We start from the raw sequence: 18,939 nt of genomic DNA, 5'->3' as shown, positions 1-18,939 counted from the left end.
TTTGATACACCGACCCATCTAACTTGATGAAACACCTCGGTACAATTTAACACAGGTCCACCTTTGTATAAAAGTGTCCATTTTCGGCTGCAAACTTGGCAGCCACTGAGTTACAGTCAGTGGCTTTGCATCCTTCCAGTCCACAGTTATCATTACCAGCCATGCCAATGTCACGGCATCTGATATTGTTTTCAACTTGTGATCATGTGTGTTTCTTTGTGTGTGTCATCATAGCAAAATGTGGTCCTGGTGACCCAGGAACTAACATAGAAGCTGTTTCAAGCATTTTCTCAGGTGTTGCAACTGTGCAGGTGTCTAGCTAAGATCAAAATGAAGGCCAAGTCCGAAGATGGGTGTGGTCCAAGTAGTTTTCTTGGCAATCAAGAGAGTATCCATAATAGGAATGCTCATATCATATCATATCACATCGGCCGATACTGGCTTTAAAATGAGCTATTAGAACCGGCCTGTAAGAGCCGAATGTTATTTTATTCTGCAGACATGAATTGTATTTACCATATATGTACACTGAGCAGCGCTGTGTGGGTATTTTGAGCATTAGTGTCTAAAGGTAGGAACAACATTGTTGCCATCAGGTGTTTCACAACAGAAGGACAAAAGGATTTGACTGCTGTGGCGCGGGACAATATGCAATGTGCCGAAAGCTGTGTATTCAGTTCAGGTGAAAGATAAAGAAATGGTCACTTATTCAACCTGTGTTTGGTGGTGTGAATAAATACTATGATTGCTCGGCAGCTGTAACCTGCAGCTTATTGTCTGAGCTCGACACAGCCAAGGAAGCTGTGGCACCAACCGTGTGAAGCACATCAGCCAGGTCAGGCCGGGGGAAACATGCATGTAGCTGCAAGTAATAGGCTTAGCTCCTGCACTGCCATGCTTTTTCTTATTTTGCACAGTGACTGAATATTACATACACTGAAAAGCATTTTAATTCATGTCTTCATCTGCTGTTGGGCCATAACGATAAGAGTATGCATGCATGATACGATGTTAATTCCACTACAGAAGAGACTTCATGATCACTAAAATTAGGTGGGGAAAAAAGTAGATATATCGATATCAGTGTTGGTTATTGGCCAGATAAGTTGTTATATATATATCAGCATATCGGATAATGGCAGAAAAGACAATATCGTGCATCCATAATCCGCAGCATATACCTCTGATGTGTGATATACGTCTCTTAGAACATTACAAAAATAAAAATAGATCTGAAGGGACACCCAGTTATATAATTTTGTCAAGTTTGTCTTCAAAAGTTTTTCAGAACCCTGAGTTATTGGGCAAAACACTGTTTCTCCACCATAACCTTACAGCTGGTTATTTTACATAACATGAAAAAATAATAGGATGTGTAATAAAATATCTGATTTGGGATTTTCAGTCAGATTCTTTCCATATTTGTATTTTTAGATTGTGTGTAAATGAATCGTGTTTTGTTTGCCTCACATTGCCTCTTGAGGAACAAATATTGTATTTTAAATTGAATTGAATGATGTCATCACCCAGAAATCTAAAAACAAATTAAGGTGCCAACTAACCTGTACGTCTTCAGATGGTACTTCCTGTCCCTGATCATGTGAGGTGCCCTGGAGAGGATGGCATTACGGAGAATCTTCCCCGCCCGTAGTATCTTCTCAGAGGGGACCTGCACAGCAGATTCAAGTTAAACCTCAGCACAGTAGAGTCCTACTGAGAGCCTGCTCCATAAACAGGTAATGAATGGTCCCTTCGTACACAAAGTTGTTCGTGTTTACTACCTGAGAAATGCATTTAAGGTGGGATTTGGCTGGACTTTCAATGAATGACTTCTGCAAAATAAAATGAAACCAAATATAAGAGGAGTTGAAATAAAACACATCACGGACGACAATGACACTGAGGCTCTTCTGATGACACAAAATTCAACATCACAAAAATCTGGTGAAATGAAAGGTTTGTTGATGTGGAACACAACAGTCCAGTAATTGGCAATAAAAGACATCAGGGGAACAACAACATGTCGGACAAGTCAAGTGGTTTTCTCTCACTGTGGGCCGCAGGATGTCTGTGTAACTCACAGCTGACATTAGCGGTCAACTTTAATTGAACTTGTGGCTTTCTGTATTGCTTCTCGGTTAAAGTAACAGTCTGTTACCAGTCTCTTGACTGATGTGTTCAATTGCTCAAATGGGACACAGATATTATGAATGACTGTATGCAAATGTGTTTCTGTTTGTTATTTTTTCCCCACTGGGGCCACTGGGTGGGCTGGGGGGGCTGTGACATTTAAAGTGCATTCAGCATGCTTCAGAGAGCGGCGTGACTCGTGCGTTTATGTGGGGGCTTTAAAGTTCATCATTTATTTACAAGAAAATTAGTCCACTCAGTACGCAAAGAGGCTGGGCTTTCATACTTATTATTTATATGTGTTAAGGTAAACTAAAGCTGTTTGTTACATAAAAACAAGCTTTTACATAACAGAGCAATCTTGTCTCCATGTTGTGACTAAACAGTGTGTAGAAGCAAAGCACAGGGCGGCATTAATCTGCCGTAGTGCCACGTTATCTGCCCAGCAGTCAGGAAACGACAACAGGAGAAAGGTGGGACAGGAAGTGTTACGAGTGGAGACAAAAACTCCAGTCACGTTGTTTATATATAGACCAACTTTAAACAAACTTCACATGGTACACTCCTTTCCATCCTCTGTTGGAGAGGCGAGTAGCGGGAGAGAATGTTGTTACGTCAGGCGAAACAGCAGCACAGAATGAGTTATAGCCTAAAGGTTTAAGTGCCAAAATGTTTACGTACAATAACTCCCTGTGAGACAGGAACACGCCCAATGAGCCAACATCCTCTCAGTCTCTATACGTCTTTTAAACTAATAATAATTAATTTAAACAATTCATGTGTGCCAGGCAAACTACCTTATTCTGATGCTTGGAGACTGAGACAAACGAGTTGTTGCTTATGTTCTCTTTGTCCGGCATTCCTGAAACAAAAATAAAGAGTATAATCATTAAGTGACAAACAGAGATCACTCAGAAAAGAGCCCTATTCTCTAACTGACCCCAGATGAAATGTTCAGTACGGAGCACCTGCAGGTCCAAGTGTTGGAAAAAACCAGAGCATACAGTATCGAGTAATTCATGCCACCAAGTAAGATTTCCTATAGCAAAAATGTACACAACAAGCTGCATCTGTTTGTTCATGTGTGAAGTCCACTTGAAAATGAATTTAAAAGTAAGTTGGTACAGAACCACAAAATATTGTTTATATAATCAGATTAAATATGATGTTAAAATAAAGAAATAGTTGACAGTTGAAGGCTGAAAACAAGAGTGTCCTCATTCCTCATGTTTTAATGCAAAACTATCAGATTCTTCTGATGATCAGCTGTTCGAAACTTCAGAGTAGGGTTGGGTGATGTGAGGGAAGTCGTACATCAGGGTATTTTTGATATCTTGATATTGATATTGCTCAGATATTGTAGGGTTGACTATTGGTGCTTTCACAAAATATTTGCACAATAATATTTTGATAAATAATCATCAGTAATGTGGATATCATGAGGAAGTAGGTAAAGGCAAATAACAGAACAGCTAGAACAGTCTGGTAAGTCGACACAGTCTCACAAAATATGCAAAATGGCAAGTGTTAAAATTGAAACATGAAAACAGGCGACACGGTGGAGCAGTGGTAAGCACAAGAAGATTCCTGGGGGTTCCTTCTCCCCTTGTCACTGTGGGTTTTCTTCAGGTACTCCGGCTTCCTCCCACAGTCCAAAGACATGCAGGTTAACTGGTGACTCTGAATTGGTGTGAATGTGAGTGTGAATGGTTGTCTGTCTCTATGTGTCAGCCCTGTGATAGTCTGACAACCTGTCCAGGGTGCATACCGCCTCTCGCCCAATGTCAGCTGGGACAGGCTCCAGCCCCTAGTGGCCCCCAGCAGAATAAGCAGTTACGGAAAATGAATGAATGGATGAACACAAAAACAATGTCAATGCAAGGTGTATTATGAACGGTCACAGTTTTGTTGTGAAACAATCATAGTTTGGTTGGGTTTAGAGGAAGAACGACATTTGGTTTGGATAATAAAAAATGACTTGGTTAGGTTTAGGAAAAGATTGTGGCTTCTTTTAAAATAACTACGCATGAGATGTAAGTGACATAAACTTATGTACTTTGTATAGTTATGTAAAGTACCTTTATAAAGTACATTGTGTGGTTATGTGAAGTCTAACATGTCACATAACTACGTTGATTTTTGTTTTAACATCAGCATGAAAATGCTGTCCAAGTCTAAAGTTAATATTTGTTTGACCCATCCCAACGCCTCTTTCACCTGTCATACGAAGAAGTTTCTCAAGCTTTATACTGTTTTTGTGTGTCCACCGTGACAAAAGATTTTCATTGACTTTGCATTAGCATTGTTTTTCATGTTGTCAGTCTGATTTCCACCACTACATAATGTGACTTTGTGTCTGTTTCATGTATTTCTTTTAGACCAGGCTGAGTGAGTTCAAGAAATTACATTATTTTACTGTAATGCAGCATTTAAAATAAGAAATTGACAACACTTACAATATCGTGAAATATATATAGCAATATCCAATCATATCACAATATCAAATTAAAACTAATTTATTGCCCAGCCCTGCTTCACATCAGTTATCTCTAATTGTCAGATCATCGTCTTGTATTGTATTGCCCTTTTAAATCTATTCTGTGCTTCTCCAATTGCACAAATATGCCATTTACTTCTGTTATCAACCAGAAAAATACCCATAACTTTATCAGTCACTGATTTAATATAATTTCCTTTCAGTGACTTTCTCATTTTCAGTTATTGTCCTGACATTGTACATAATTTAGGCTTTACCTTTGGGAGAAAATTTCCTTTCTTAACAAAACTTGACTGAAAATTTTGTTCTAATTTATTGTTCTCCTTAAATAAAGATGCTGTTAGACTCTTGTCACTCTTGTTGTTACTGTACATGGGCAGCAAAAAGGAAATCAATGAGGAGATGTGACAGTCCAGCAGAGGGTTTGTAGGGTGCTCTCAGTGGTTATTCCTCAGAGGAGCTTTCAGCTTGTACAGTTCCTCTACAGGACAAACAGTATAATCAGTCAGAGCTGCTCAGTCACAACTGTATCTGCAGGGGAAAACTGCTATTCTTAGATGTGCCTCTTGCACTGCTGATACCACAGAATCCACACAATTCATGGAAAGTGGAACATAGCTGGAAGTGTAACATCAAGCTTCTGGCTACACATCCAGGCATGAAACTCATCTGTATCTCGATCTGTACAATTTTGTTCACAGTGTTCTGTGTCATTTCTTCCTAGTTTAAGTTCTTTGCCGTTAAGATTTTTCTATTGTTACCTTCATGTTGCATAACATGTGTTAGCCTTTTAAACTACCTAACCACTGGGCGAACAATTTTCAACAGGGAAAAGTTGGGGAAAGAAATGTAATACAAATATAAAGAAAAGGGTCAGCTGCTATCTTTACGAACTGACAGTTTGTTTTAAAACAAGGCCCGACACATTCAGCAATAAAATCAAGGTTATTAATGTTGCTAGTAAAGGTTTGATAACATTAGAAATGTTTGAGCAAAGAAGGAAAAGTGGTGACAACAGAGACTACAGTAATAAGTACTACTTTTCTTTTTAGTTGCCCTTAATTTAATCAAAATATACCTATGAATCACAATATGAGTTACATTTGTCATCTGGGAAAACAATGACAAGGATTTGCTGCATTTTGTTATGATGGAAATTTTATGTCAGCTTCAGTTTTCAACTTGAGAATAATACTTACATTACACCTGCGATACTACATTTTTTGGCCACTTGGGGGTAGCGAAAAACAAGTTGTACACAACATTATCTTTTTTTTTTATCTTTTATGTCCTTTCTTGTCTGTAAACAGTTATTTACACATCCAGCCATTATGGGACAATGTTATCATTTATCTGGAGACATGTTTCTGATGAACCTAAAGGCCCAGACACACCAAACAAACATTGAAGAACTGGTGACACCATAGGCCGACTGTTGCCTGTGTCTCAAACAAATGTTGCACTTGAACACATCACAAAGACTACAGCCAACTAACACATACTGTACGTTCTGCACCTTATCTGCTAAAGAGCTCAACAGCTAAAAAATATATAAAAAAAGCTGACTAGTGTCAACAGGGCTGGTCACTGACGGCCCGACATTGAGCAACAGCCGACCGCCAGCTTGGTGCGTCAAGGCCTTTAGTCCAATATTCACTCTCTTTGAGCTCTGTTTTTGGTCTCTACCAACTCATGAAGGAAATATCTGCCTCGGTAGCTGCTAAATGCTCCACTATGTTCACCAGCTATTCACAAATCTTTTTAAAAAATCTTTTTAGTAATTTTTTTTACGTTTATAGTAATTTTTCTAACCTATATTTAAGTGTCTTGTCAAATTTGCCAGAAATATCAGAGCAAATTCGTTGTTCGAGAAAACCTACGTGATTTGGATTCTAGTCATATCTGTTTGGTGCTGATGATTCTCTGTAGGTTACCACATAGTCTTCACTTTATAATCAATACATCGCTATTATTGGCTGTTTTGAAAACTCTCATCCTCTTACACACTCTTGGACTGCATTTCTATTTTTACACTGTGGGCCTGAATAGAATCTGTGCTTGTTTATTGTTATTGTTTTTTGGGAAGTTACCACAGCTGTCCATCACGTTATTGTGATGCTGCCACGCTGGTCCATGTGACATCAAGGCTCTCATTCAAGTGTCACATAAATCTAATCACATCGATAGAAATGCAGTAAACAGTGTGCATGTGAGAGATGAGTCCAAGATAAGTCACAAAAATCTAAAATTGAATTTGCTGGAGAAAGATCAAATTTAGTTTTGGCATGTCACAGCTGAGTGTTGAAAAACACATGTGCTTCAAGAGGTGCTCAGAGAGTGAATGCATGACTGAATGAAACAATGCTGACTTTAAAAGCTCCACCTCTTAAGTGCTGTAAAAACGCTGCGCTGTTCTTACTAAGAAAACTATTTAAAATATGTTTAATTCATTCGACTTTGCCACTACAGTTGCAAAACCACTAAGCTGCTGTGGATGCACTGCACAGGAGAGTGCATCAGCCTCCAGCTGCTTGATGCTCGTGTCATTTCTGTTCTGGTGTATCCATGCATAGCGTACAAACTGTAAGTGCCATAAGTACTGTACTGTATACTGGAAAACATACTCCAAGCTCTGCTCTTACAGTGCTGCTCCACAGCACGTCACAATGATGAATACTAAAGCAGACACATTAACTTTTAAAAGCAGCATAAAGGGCAACAGTAGTCAATCACATCCTATTTGATCAGAACACAAACTAGAGAAGCATTTTCTTTAAAATGTGCCCATCATTTATGATCTAAAAAATACATTACAGCATACAGTGAACAAGCTGCCAGGAAGCCGACAGACTCTGGATTTTTTCACTGCCGCTTGTCATTCTTATGGTGCATGACTTTAAAGTGCTCTGCTTGAGCAAAACGAAGTTAATATTAAGTTAACTAGCAACAGAAAAGCAGACATCAAACTATCAGCCTTTATCACAACGCAAAATAATGAAGGAGGGTCGGGCAGTAATGGAGTTAGACAGACAAAAGTATGGTTTGATTTATCTTACATAAAACTATCTAAAAATTGTGAAATCACATTACACAAACTAAATCAAAGACTTCTGGGAAGATTTATAAAGTAAAGTGATGCCATTTACTGTAAACAGTGTTTTTCATCTTGATAAATTCTTACATTGAGGACAATCTGCAAACAAACCTTGAAATACATTTAATTTTACTTTTTTTTCTCATCTGTACCTTTGAATTTTTGAGGAACTGATATAAAAGCAGCCTAAAGTAAACCACATGGACGGCTGTACCTGTTTCTGATGATGTAACACTGTTACCAAACATACTATCAAACTTTATGCACCAGCTGCAACATTTGAACATTTGTGCAACCTCTTGTTTTGGTTGCACAAAAGCTGATGCACATCCTTTGTGCTATAAATCACGTCTTTGTTTTTCCTGGAGATCATACACAGTAGCAGACAGAGAACAAAGCTTATAGGGAACCAGTGTAAACGCTGATGGTGTCATTCTTCTATAGCTATTACATTGTGCAATCAACATTTACTTCATAATGAGAAGTTTGATTTGATGTTCAAATAATAATTTCAGATCTCCAATGGCAAGTTAATACAACAACCAAAAAAACTGTAACAAACTTATGAATTAAATGTGTAATTTTCTGAGTTTAAACCAGTCAGAAATGTAAATGTAATACTTACTGTCGGCACTACAACCGCTTTCCATCACACCATAGGGTGGGGCGAGCAGTCCAGCCATGCACTGATGATATTTCTATAAAGAAAAATAAAGACAATGTAAAACCAAATTAGTTAGAGCAGAAATGACCAGTTTTACAGAAGCATGTGCTCTAAACCAGTGGTTCCCAACTGGTCCAGCCACAGGCTCCAGATTGCTCCTTAGTCATCAGTTCAAGGTCCACACAGTTTGACACATTCAGCGTCATACTTGCGTTTGGCCATGTCATCAAGCTAGTTTGCTGTCTCTAACGTGCTTCTCAAAGTCAAGGTTGCTTCCCTGATAGGACAGATCCTTCCAAGTTGGGTCCTACAGAGGCTAGGCAAGACTCCCTCCTATAGCATTCAGTGAACACACACTGGAAAAGACTAGCAAGTGCTCAGGTGTACGTGATTGACGAGGCCCTGTCTTTAATTCTAGCGAATTATGCACTAAAAATTGTGGAAAACAAACATGCATCCTTTAAAATTAAGGATCCTTCCTCAACTTTGTAGCTGTCCATTAGTCACTCACTCTACATCAGGAAACAGCACTGGAAAATAAAAGCTCTGTGTTGGAAATTCACAGTACTTCAAAATAAAGTGTGTTTTTTTATAAGTCACTTTTGGTCCACTAAGAATGGACCTGCGACCCACTTTTGGACCGCAACCCACCAGTTGGGAACCACTGTTCTAAACCACACACAAAATATAAAACATGCACATTGCTATAGAATGGTGGTACAAAGATTGCAGTACATTATGTGACAATAAGACAACTGTAACATCATAAAAACAGCAATAGTGTTTAAATCAGGTAAAGAAAACTTTGTCTTTGTGTCTCATTGCTTTATCAACTTGGCCATTTGAGGCCAAGGTAATGTACCATGGCCAAATGTGTCTGAGGTAACGCGCTGTTACTCATCAGCCGACATTCACAGCTGGTACTTCTTTTGATAAATACTGAGATTTTGGCTGAAGATATTGTTTCAAGTTTGCCTCACGGGACACCATCGGTGGTGGAAGAAGTACTCACATTTTTCCGCTAAGTAAAAGTATCGATACAACAGTGTAAAACACATCAACAAAATGTACAATATGACCCTGTGACTGTCATATTATTATACACTCTGTTGCCAGTTTATTACGTACACCAAGGTAAAACTTATGCAGTCTCATACAACAGCCCTGAAAGAAATACTTCCTTAAAGGGATAGTGCACCCAAAAATGAAAATTCAGCCATTATCTACTCACCCATATGCTGATGGAGGCTCAGGTGAAGTTTTAGAGTCCTCACAACACTTCTGGAGATCCAAGGGGAGAGGGGATAGCAACACAATGGAGGCTTACGGCTCCCCAGATTCAAATGTCCAAAAACACATAATTAAAACCACAAAATATCTCCATGCTGCTTGTCCGTAGTGATCCAAGTGTCCTGAAGCCCCGACATAAAAAGTTGTTTGGAAAAACGTCATTTGAACTCTGCCTCATTGTAGCCTGTAGCTCTAACTGCCTCTCTGGGCACCGCGTTCACATGTGCACGCTTGAATCTGGGGCGCCATAAGCCTGCATTAGGTGGAGTTGTGTTGCTACCCACTCTCCCCTTGGATCTCCCCAAGTGATGTGAGGACTCTAAAACTTCACCTGAGCCTCCATCAGCATATGGGTGAGTAGATAATGGCTGAATTTTCATATTTGGGTGCACCATCCCTTTAATTGGTTAGTCCACTCACATTGATATAAATGGGGTGGACAAAATAATAGAAGCAACCGTCAGTATAACAAACAACAAATGCCAGCCTCCAAAATGATCATAATCTCCCCTGAACAATTTCAACAGAAACCGTTTACTTAGAGAAAAAATTAAGTACTGCTACACAATTTTTAACCCATAGGCAGTGGTTTGTGTAAATGTCCCCAATTTGGTTCTAGATTCCCTTGTTGTCTTTTAACATTTCCTGTCTCTGCCTCTCATTATTGTGCTGTCTAATGAAAGCACAGTCCCCACTCCCGGCCCCCACCACCCAAAAAACATCAACCATCAACATCAGTTGTCTCCAGGCTTTGAGGACAAAGAACAAAGCTGATGTGGGTGTGGGCTGTGTCTTGATGTTTCGTCCTCATTTGGCCTAACATGCAATTGGAAGACAGGTCAATGAGTAATAATCATTTTGATTCATTGTTATGCTTATTGTAAAAATTGTAAAAATGTGACAGCAGCACATTAAATATAACTTAGGCTCAATTCTAAATCTCAGTATCAGTGTCTAGTTCTCGATCAGTCTTAAAGCACTGCCTCTAAATGTCGTGCAAGATGCAGAGAGCCACAGAGCCAACAGAGCACGCCAGTATAACTGTATATGCATTATACCATCACTGTGCCCTGAGGCACCACAGATGTTATGTAACGAACATCATACTGCATCCATGCACTCTTGTAAATGTCATGTTTTGTTCATGACACAGTGTACAAATGGGTCACTCCAACCAGAGCCAATCAGCCGTAAAATATATATATTGCCTTATACACTATAGCTGATGGCCTCTTGGCAGTGTTTAAAAGCTGGGTTTAGCATATGTTAGCTAACAGAATACACCAACATATTTGGATTAACAATAAACCTCAACTCTGCATCTTTACAAAGGCATCCCTGCTACTTTTAGCATATATTATATGACAAGCTGATTCTTAAAACTCCATTATCTATCTGACTTTTAAATAATTTGTCATGTTGACTGATGTTTCGAGATTAATTTGTGGTAAAAGACAAACAAAAACTGATTATGCACTGCAGCAACTACATTGTGAGTCGATAAAAAGCTGATTGAGGACCACTTAGCGACCGACCAGTTCTCTGTACCTTCCTATCATCTGGTCAGAGGAGGCTGAACGAAAGCTACAACTACAGAGCCATTTGCTCCTTGATGTGTAATTTACTCTCAGAGGTCATGTTTTAAATTCAATTCTACCCCCTGAAGTCAGTTAATCAGTTTAGCAAACCTTTAGGGGCACATAGCTCTTTCTCCTCAATTAAGAAGCAGTTTAGAAACATCTCAGTGACCTCAGTTTTTAAACCACATCATCTAATCCAAACTAAGGAGTGACTGGCTGCTCATTAAGATACTGAAAGATATAATTTAAAGCCAACTAATGCCACACTTAGATAATTAAAATGTCTTTTTAGATGGGGATTTGTACACATGCAAACAACAGATTTAAATGTTTCAAGTTTTTCAAAAGAACTGAAGCCTGCAGAGTCACGTCAATAATCTGTGTATCTTTGTTGACAATTAAAGGATTTAGGATTAGGGAGGAGCACTTAAACTGAGCAGCACATGAACAAATGAACTCAGCCCCTCTGAGCCAATAAAGCTGCGCTCTCTGAGGGGTTGAATTCTGTATGCAGGGTGGAGATGGTGTTTTAGAGGAGGCTTAGGACCATCAGGTGTGTAAAAAGCACTCAGTCTCTATTTTGTTAGTAATGATGTCTCTGACTCTAATGACATTTGTTTCTTTTACAACCTCCAGCTCGCCATTAAGGCACTGACTTTTTAAGTGTGTTTTTATTTTTTTATTTTGTCTATTGGCTTATTTTATCTGTATCAAGGCTGAAAATGACATAAGTATCAATAAATAAACACAGAAAAAAATTGAAAAGATGAATAAATATAGAAATGAATGAATAAATGCTGTAATAAACATGGAAATAAAAAAATGCAGATGTTAGGATCTCCTACCTCATTAACGTACAAACAGAAATAAATAAATAAATGAAGTTGTACAAAAATGTTGAAATAAAGTTAAGGTATTTATTTGTTTATGTCCTGTTTAATCATCAACTTTTATATATTCATTTATTTATTTATACATTGGTATTTATCTATTTCAACATTTGGTATTTATTTATTTCAACATTTATTTATTTATTTATTTTTTAATTTATTTCCATATTTATTTATTAATTTATTAATTTATTCATGCATCTTTTTAAACTCATTTATACTTCTTTATATATCCATGTATGTATTATTTGTAATTTTATTTATTTACATATTTATTTATACAGGTATTTATTTATTTCCCTATTTATTTATGCATGTATTTATTTTTATGCTTCATACATTATCTGTCTCCCCTAAAACCTCGAGTCGATAAATCTATCGATCGATTAATCGATCAACAGAAATATTAAAAAACAATGTTCAAGATCAATTTATCCTTAAAGGTCAGTTTTTTCACACATAATTCTTCAAATGAGGGAATTCAGCCTTTCTATATATTTTATATCTTTAGGGTCATTGGTCAGACAACGCATGACATTTGACAGGCGTTTTTTTGTTTGTTTGTTTGGGGGTTTTTTGCACTGTTCGTACAATTTCCTATGAAATGTAATGCACCACAATTCATACATATCCTACATAATCATGAGCCAGGACTTCGTCTATAACCCATGTTATCTGGGAAGGCCAGTAAGATGATGGGAATGAAGAGGGAAGCTGTCCCTATAAAGAGCAAATTGGGGCGATGGATAGGTCACAAAACACACGATTTCCACCAAAGAGACCAGTGTTCAGAAACGTGTGAGTTATTTTAAGGTACGCTATTGCCATGTTTCTTTTCTTAAACCGAACCCTAGCCTATGTAACTTTACATTAAGTACATAACTTACATCATTTTTTTTTTTTAGACATTACTCATCGGGCTCTAATTCGTAGGATGTCACACCAACAGTTGCATGAGGATACCTTGAATCCAAAGATGTAATTATGGGCTTTACTAGGAGGGAGTTTTTTTTCCCAACGTTCTGAGATTTTGAGGACCAGCAGGATCAGCAGATTAATAAAATAATCAGAATAATCATACGATGCAGTCATGCTCTTGTCTTCATCTTCATCATATCACCCTCATAGTCAAGACAGTGGTATCAAAATGTCAGTCTATTATTTTGAATGAATCATTTGCACATTAGCCTTCATCATTTTAATCTCAGAAGATCATTAGAGCATTAAATTATTTTGAATATCAAGTAGAGATATTTTAACTGCAGATATACTTGAATTGCGACAAACAGAAACACCAACTTAAAGATGTACATCTTGCTAACTAAGCATACCATGTTCCCTTAAAACGCAAATTCAAATATTCATGACAACGCTTCACGTCACAATAAAACAACCATTGGTGTGATTTGTGCAGCTGCTTCCCACTTTATAACCATAATACTGACAGAGAGGGTATTAAGAGGGAAAACAGACCTATAAATGCTTTTTAAGCCACCGAGATGCTACTACACATCAGCATCGACTGACAAATGGACAGTCAATAGTCATAAGGCACAAACAAGCTCCTCAGGGACTCACAGACAGCTCTGAACAGAACGTCCACCTTTGTTTTAGTGGTGAAATGTTCCTGACTGCACACGCTGTGTAAAGCACAGATACACCTTTAGGCGTGTTCGACTGGGTCGAATAATCCGTCTCGATCTGACATCCAGACAGCTACCTCAGACGGCTTATAGCATCTTACGCATTGTTGTGTAATTTCTTTAAACTGATTCCAGCACATTAGAGCGGATCATGATCTGTTGCTTCAAGCTGATTTACTCTGAGAGGTGTTACAAACACTTACACAATGAGAAGGATGTGTTTGAAGTGATACGATCGGACAGGTAGGAGTCTACACACCATCACATCTGTGTTTTCCAATAGAAGATCTTTGACAGACCCTTCAACCTGACATAAAATCCATCACTGACAGACAGCAGAAACATCAACACATATTTTCCTCCTTTTTTGGCAAGGAGAGGAGTTGGAGTTGGAGAACCAAAAAATTGTTTTAGATCATTAGCAGCTCACACAGCTCAAAGAATATGACAGGCAGTGATCCAGGAACACATAAAAAAAGAAACACTGAAATGATCACACACAACAGCTAAAGAGTTATGCTAAATGCAAGCAGCATCCGTGGCTGGAAAATGAAGCCAACACCCAAGCACCAAAAACTGCAGTTCCTCTGATGGCCACTTGAGGCTGGCTCCCAAAGCGAGTCAATCCCCACAGAGCCCCATGTAGAAATGCCGAACTTTACAGCAAAAATAAACATGTTTATGGGTTGGGTAGGTTCTCGGTGATACCAATTCGGTCATCTTGGACCGGGTTTTATTTTTTGAGACCGACCGGACCGCATACTCGGGCAGAACGTACACGGAGCGGACGCCACGGAGGTCCACAAGCCCTGTGCGCGCAAAGCACAACCGCGCGGACTTCGCTCTACGCACCAGTGTCACACAAAAGACTGTTCGGCATGTATTTTTCACATCGCGGGGATTTTTCACGGACATTTTTACATGGAGTCCGCTCCGCTTATAGTACGGCCGAGTCTCGACGAAATCAAGGAATGTGCCACTATGGCAACACTTTGGCTTTGAGCCAGACGAAGGAGGCAACCCTTGTTTGCACTGATTGAGTAAGCTGCAAAATTTATTTGTAAGGAATAAAAGAAACAACTTGTTACTGTCACTCTGTTGTCCTAAGGTCGTTTTTTATTTTAAATGAGTCAATTGCACCCCCAAGTGGCGAAAATCCGGTATTACCGACTTGATGCAGTTTTTTACAAAAACCGGACCGTTTTTTTTTTTCTCATACCGACCCAACCCTAATGTTTACAGCCTCGTGAAAAAAACATTTATGACAACTGTAACGGGGGTGAATTTTTATATAACTCATCTGTTTACATTTTATGAAAGCTAAAGATACCGTGTGTAAAATTTAGGGAGATGTAGTGGCGTCAAACGATGAGGTACTGCAGATTGCAACCAGCTAAAACTACTCCCAGTAAGATTTCCTTAGCGTTCAGAGCCAAATTATCCGCAGAGATCTCTTCCTCTCGAAAATAAACAGAACTGTGACTAAAACAGGTAGAAGCACTGAATAAAGCAGGTCCACGTTACAAATCAGCGTTTCTCTGACAACGCTCATTGCAGATGGGCTTTTAATTACAGTGACTGATGCAAAAAACATGAAAACATGAATGGCCCTATCTGGAGCAAGTGTCTACTGTAGAGCCCCAGTGGTGCAAAGTGGCAATCTACGTAGAGGAGGACCTGCTCCCTATGTAGATATAAACGGCTCATTTTAAGGTGATCAATTTATGATTCTTATTTTTCAGGTGATTATACATAAACAAACAAAGAGAGAAAAGAGAAATTACTTATCATATCATATTATATTTCTGCCAATATAAATCCTACACACTGGACCTTTACAGTCTATGAGTCCACCCCTCGGTCCTCCACAGCTCCACCCTCTCATCCAAATATGGTCACTTTTGGCTCCAAAAAAAAAAACCCCAACAAAAACAAGATGGCAACACCCAAAACGCCGAACTTGAGGCTTCAAAACAGGAGTCTACAGACTGGGTAATGTCATGGTAGCTACATCCAATTATCTTTATATAGCCTATGGTTCAATGTGAACATTATGACAGATGACAGATGACAACATCAAATTTTTACATTTACCAGACTCATGTGTCTCCATTTTTTAAACACATTCAAATTCAGCTTTTTCTGGCTAATTCATGTCATCTGTGGTTACTTGGCTGCTAACAGCAAAACGGTTTTGTGGTTTGCGGACCCCAAAAGGATTAAGACGAATTTCTTTATAGATCAAGTCGGGACAACTTAAAGCAACTTGAAAATATTTATGTGAACAAATGTGGTTGTCACATGTAAACAGCTGTTTAAATGGTTACATTCTGGCCATTGCTTTAGAAGATTTCAGCTTTATTTTTTAAGAAATAAATTCTGTAGCTTTTAAATCCAGTACCCACCAACACCAGCATGGCAGAAGTGCCAGACAGACATGTGAGTCAGAGCTGTGGCAAATTCAGAAAAATAATTGGTAAAAAGTCACTGCACTGTGTCGCTAAATTCATCCAATATTAACCCAGAAAGTGAACTGATTTATACAGCTGGATGTAACAGGGTTCTTCAGAGTGTCATCTTTAACATTAGCCAACAATTTTAAGCTTGGTGACTGATGTCTCTTACTTTTCTCCTTTAAAGTCTTTGTTGACTTCTGACATTTTAAAACAGCTCACAGTCTTGTACCTTTAACGGTTTATCACAGCTCCATATTTTTTTTTATATTTTTCTTTTAACAATGACTCAAACAGAAGAAATGTCACACCCGTCCAAAGGGCTCAAACTACCAGACCACAGCCAGCCATGTACTGCTGTGATCATGGAGATAACTGGGAGCATGTGGCTGGGCTGTGGCACTTGCTTCAGAAAAATACAGTAAATAGACCATGGGTATTGTAGTAAGAGTTGAAAAGCATTAGAACTTGACTCAAAGGAGACTCATTTTCTGGCTGACAAAATTATTTCAATGAACATATTTGGCCCAATAATTACAGGCGACATTAATACCATCAACTTAGCTAGGGAATTTTTTTTATAATGATTTCAAAATAAAAAACATTTTCTGAGACATAGTAAGTTCACACAGTTTAAATATGTAATACTTTATATTCTTGACTAATAATCAGGTAAATGTAGCGTATACGGATGTCTCAGAGTCATTCGAGCGTATGATCCTGCATTCATCACCACACGGCTATTATCCTTACATGAAAAGGGGGTTTACAAATGTCTGCAATAACAGATGTGCCATTCTTTATTCCTCCAGTGAAGCTCGGTCAACTGTTTATGCTTATCTGCTCCCAAACACTGACTTCACTGTTCCCAGCAGCAGGACAGCTTTTACATATCCCTTAACCCTGTCTTATACTATTTCTTCCCTTGTATATCTCATGTATAAAAACAGAGTGAAGGCTGTCACCATGGAGTCCATAATATCCCTATGTGATGCATGTGGTTGCCATGCTTTAAAGAGTCCACAGATAAGTTTAGTCTTATCAGATCGGTACAGATATTAACCAAGTCGTCTCAGGGCAGTTCAAGCTCCTCCTCGGTCTTTCATGCTTGAGCACGTTATTGCATTGTGAGCATCAATGTGCATGAATGCACTGCTGTATTTTGAATAATTCACCCCGGATTACATAACTTACATAGTGCAAACTGTTCTCAAAGCAGTCACTGATTATTCTGAACTCTGACAGGCACACTTCAGGCCACTTGGGGGGAACAATTGGGAGGAAAACCCCTCCCAAGGGTGTCACTTCTGCTCTGTTAGATTTCCTCCCAGAGAAACACTTCAATTCTAATATGTAGTAGGGAATGAAAAACACTGATTAAACTTTTACACTTGAAAATTCTAAATTTTCAGATAGTTCTGCAACAAGAACAAGAACAATTCTGCACAAATCTCTATCCTATTTCACTTTCCCCGCATATTATCCAGCGTTCCTCATGCAAAACATGCATTGCATTGTTAAAAAGTTTGGCAAAGATTACCTAAAGGTGCTACCAGCGTCCCATGCAGCCTGTTATTGTTGTTAATGACTGGAAGGTCCTCCAAGCCACCTTAATCCAGGCGTTAACAAACACTCCAAGCATGTAAGTCCATCTCTGAGAGTCATGGGTCACATCCAGCGTGGTCCAGCATGATCCAGCAGCTCCGTCACCGCCACTCAGAGAGCAGAGTGAGCAGACTGTGTCAGCCAAGCAGAGTGCCAGTCAGCCGCTGACTCTTCTGAGCAGCAGTTGCTAGGTGATTACTCAACTCCAGTCAGTGAGCGCACAGGAGAGCATGCTCAAACTCTCCCTCCCTCTTTCTCTCTCTCAAGCATCAGCCAATCTACACACATAACACAGAGTAGCTGTTCAGTTCTCAGTTTCAGCGGAGCCACCGTAACAAACTAAGAGTTAAAACAGAGTCTCACAGGATGTATAAAAAACATATATTACCGAAGTGTCTCTGCTGCTGTAATCGACCTAAAACCCCTCAGGGAGACATTTTCTCAGAATCCAGTTAAACGTATGAATTTTCCTTCGAGCATCCGATCCAACTCTAAAGTGTACAGACGGCACCATCCAGTATCCTGTTCCTATCACTGAGCTCCTTCCTCTCAAGGACAGAGACCAGATGGCGTCTTATCTTTGACCTTGTTACTTATCAAAGCCACAAGACAGCTGCATTGAACTCCCTGAGCAGAAATTAATCAAGCACTTCAAATATGTCAGCCTCCCCAACATTAAGTTTCAAAGTTCTATATTTTGACATATACTGTTTGTCTCATTTTAATCGATGTGGTTATTGTATCAGCTGTTGGAGATTTGCTTTTATCTTTCGTGGGTTGTTTTTGGTGGAGCGTGTGGCTATCAGTCTGACGACGATAAGTCTTTGAGGGCAACAACCAATATTTTGGAGGTTCTGGTGTAGGCAACAGATATCTGGGCCAAAACTTCCTCTTCCATGCCCCGCTAATTTTGGCTAATCTCTTTATACAGATATTTGAGTGTAAATGCAAATACATTTTTAACTATGAAGTCTTTCGAACAAATAAGAAATGAATTTAATATTCCACAGACAGATTACAATTCAAGCTCCTAAGGCAATTGAAAGGTTGTTCATGAAACTACAAATGAATAACTCAGTGGGCAAAATTGTCT

The 18,939-nt window shown here is 38.8% G+C and overlaps 1 protein-coding gene across 6 annotated transcripts in view; it reads right to left on the bottom strand.

Moving 5' to 3' along the window:
• The window catches only part of rapgef4a (Rap guanine nucleotide exchange factor 4a), a 60,496-nt gene that overhangs the window by 16,404 nt on the left and 25,153 nt on the right, over window positions 1-18,939 (bottom strand). For 3 of the 6 annotated variants that reach the window (XM_049594610.1, XM_049594604.1, XM_049594609.1), the window contains 4 exons: window positions 8,347-8,419; window positions 2,928-2,992; window positions 1,782-1,832; window positions 1,563-1,669 (listed from right to left, as the gene is read on the bottom strand). In XM_049594610.1, the coding sequence (XP_049450567.1) occupies window positions 1,563-1,669; window positions 1,782-1,832; window positions 2,928-2,992; window positions 8,347-8,419 (296 nt within the window). Of the gene's footprint in view, window positions 1-1,562; window positions 1,670-1,781; window positions 1,833-2,927; window positions 2,993-8,346; window positions 8,420-17,781; window positions 18,338-18,939 lie in introns of those variants that run through there. The other 3 variants (XM_049594608.1, XM_049594607.1, XM_049594605.1) reach the window with 3 other exon arrangements.

The sequence above is a fragment of the Epinephelus fuscoguttatus genome, linkage group LG13 (assembly GCF_011397635.1).
Source record: "Epinephelus fuscoguttatus linkage group LG13, E.fuscoguttatus.final_Chr_v1".
Classification (NCBI taxonomy): domain Eukaryota; kingdom Metazoa; phylum Chordata; class Actinopteri; order Perciformes; family Serranidae; genus Epinephelus; species Epinephelus fuscoguttatus.
The sequence above is the reverse complement of the archived record's forward strand: the minus strand, read 5'-3'. Positions and strand labels throughout refer to the sequence as shown.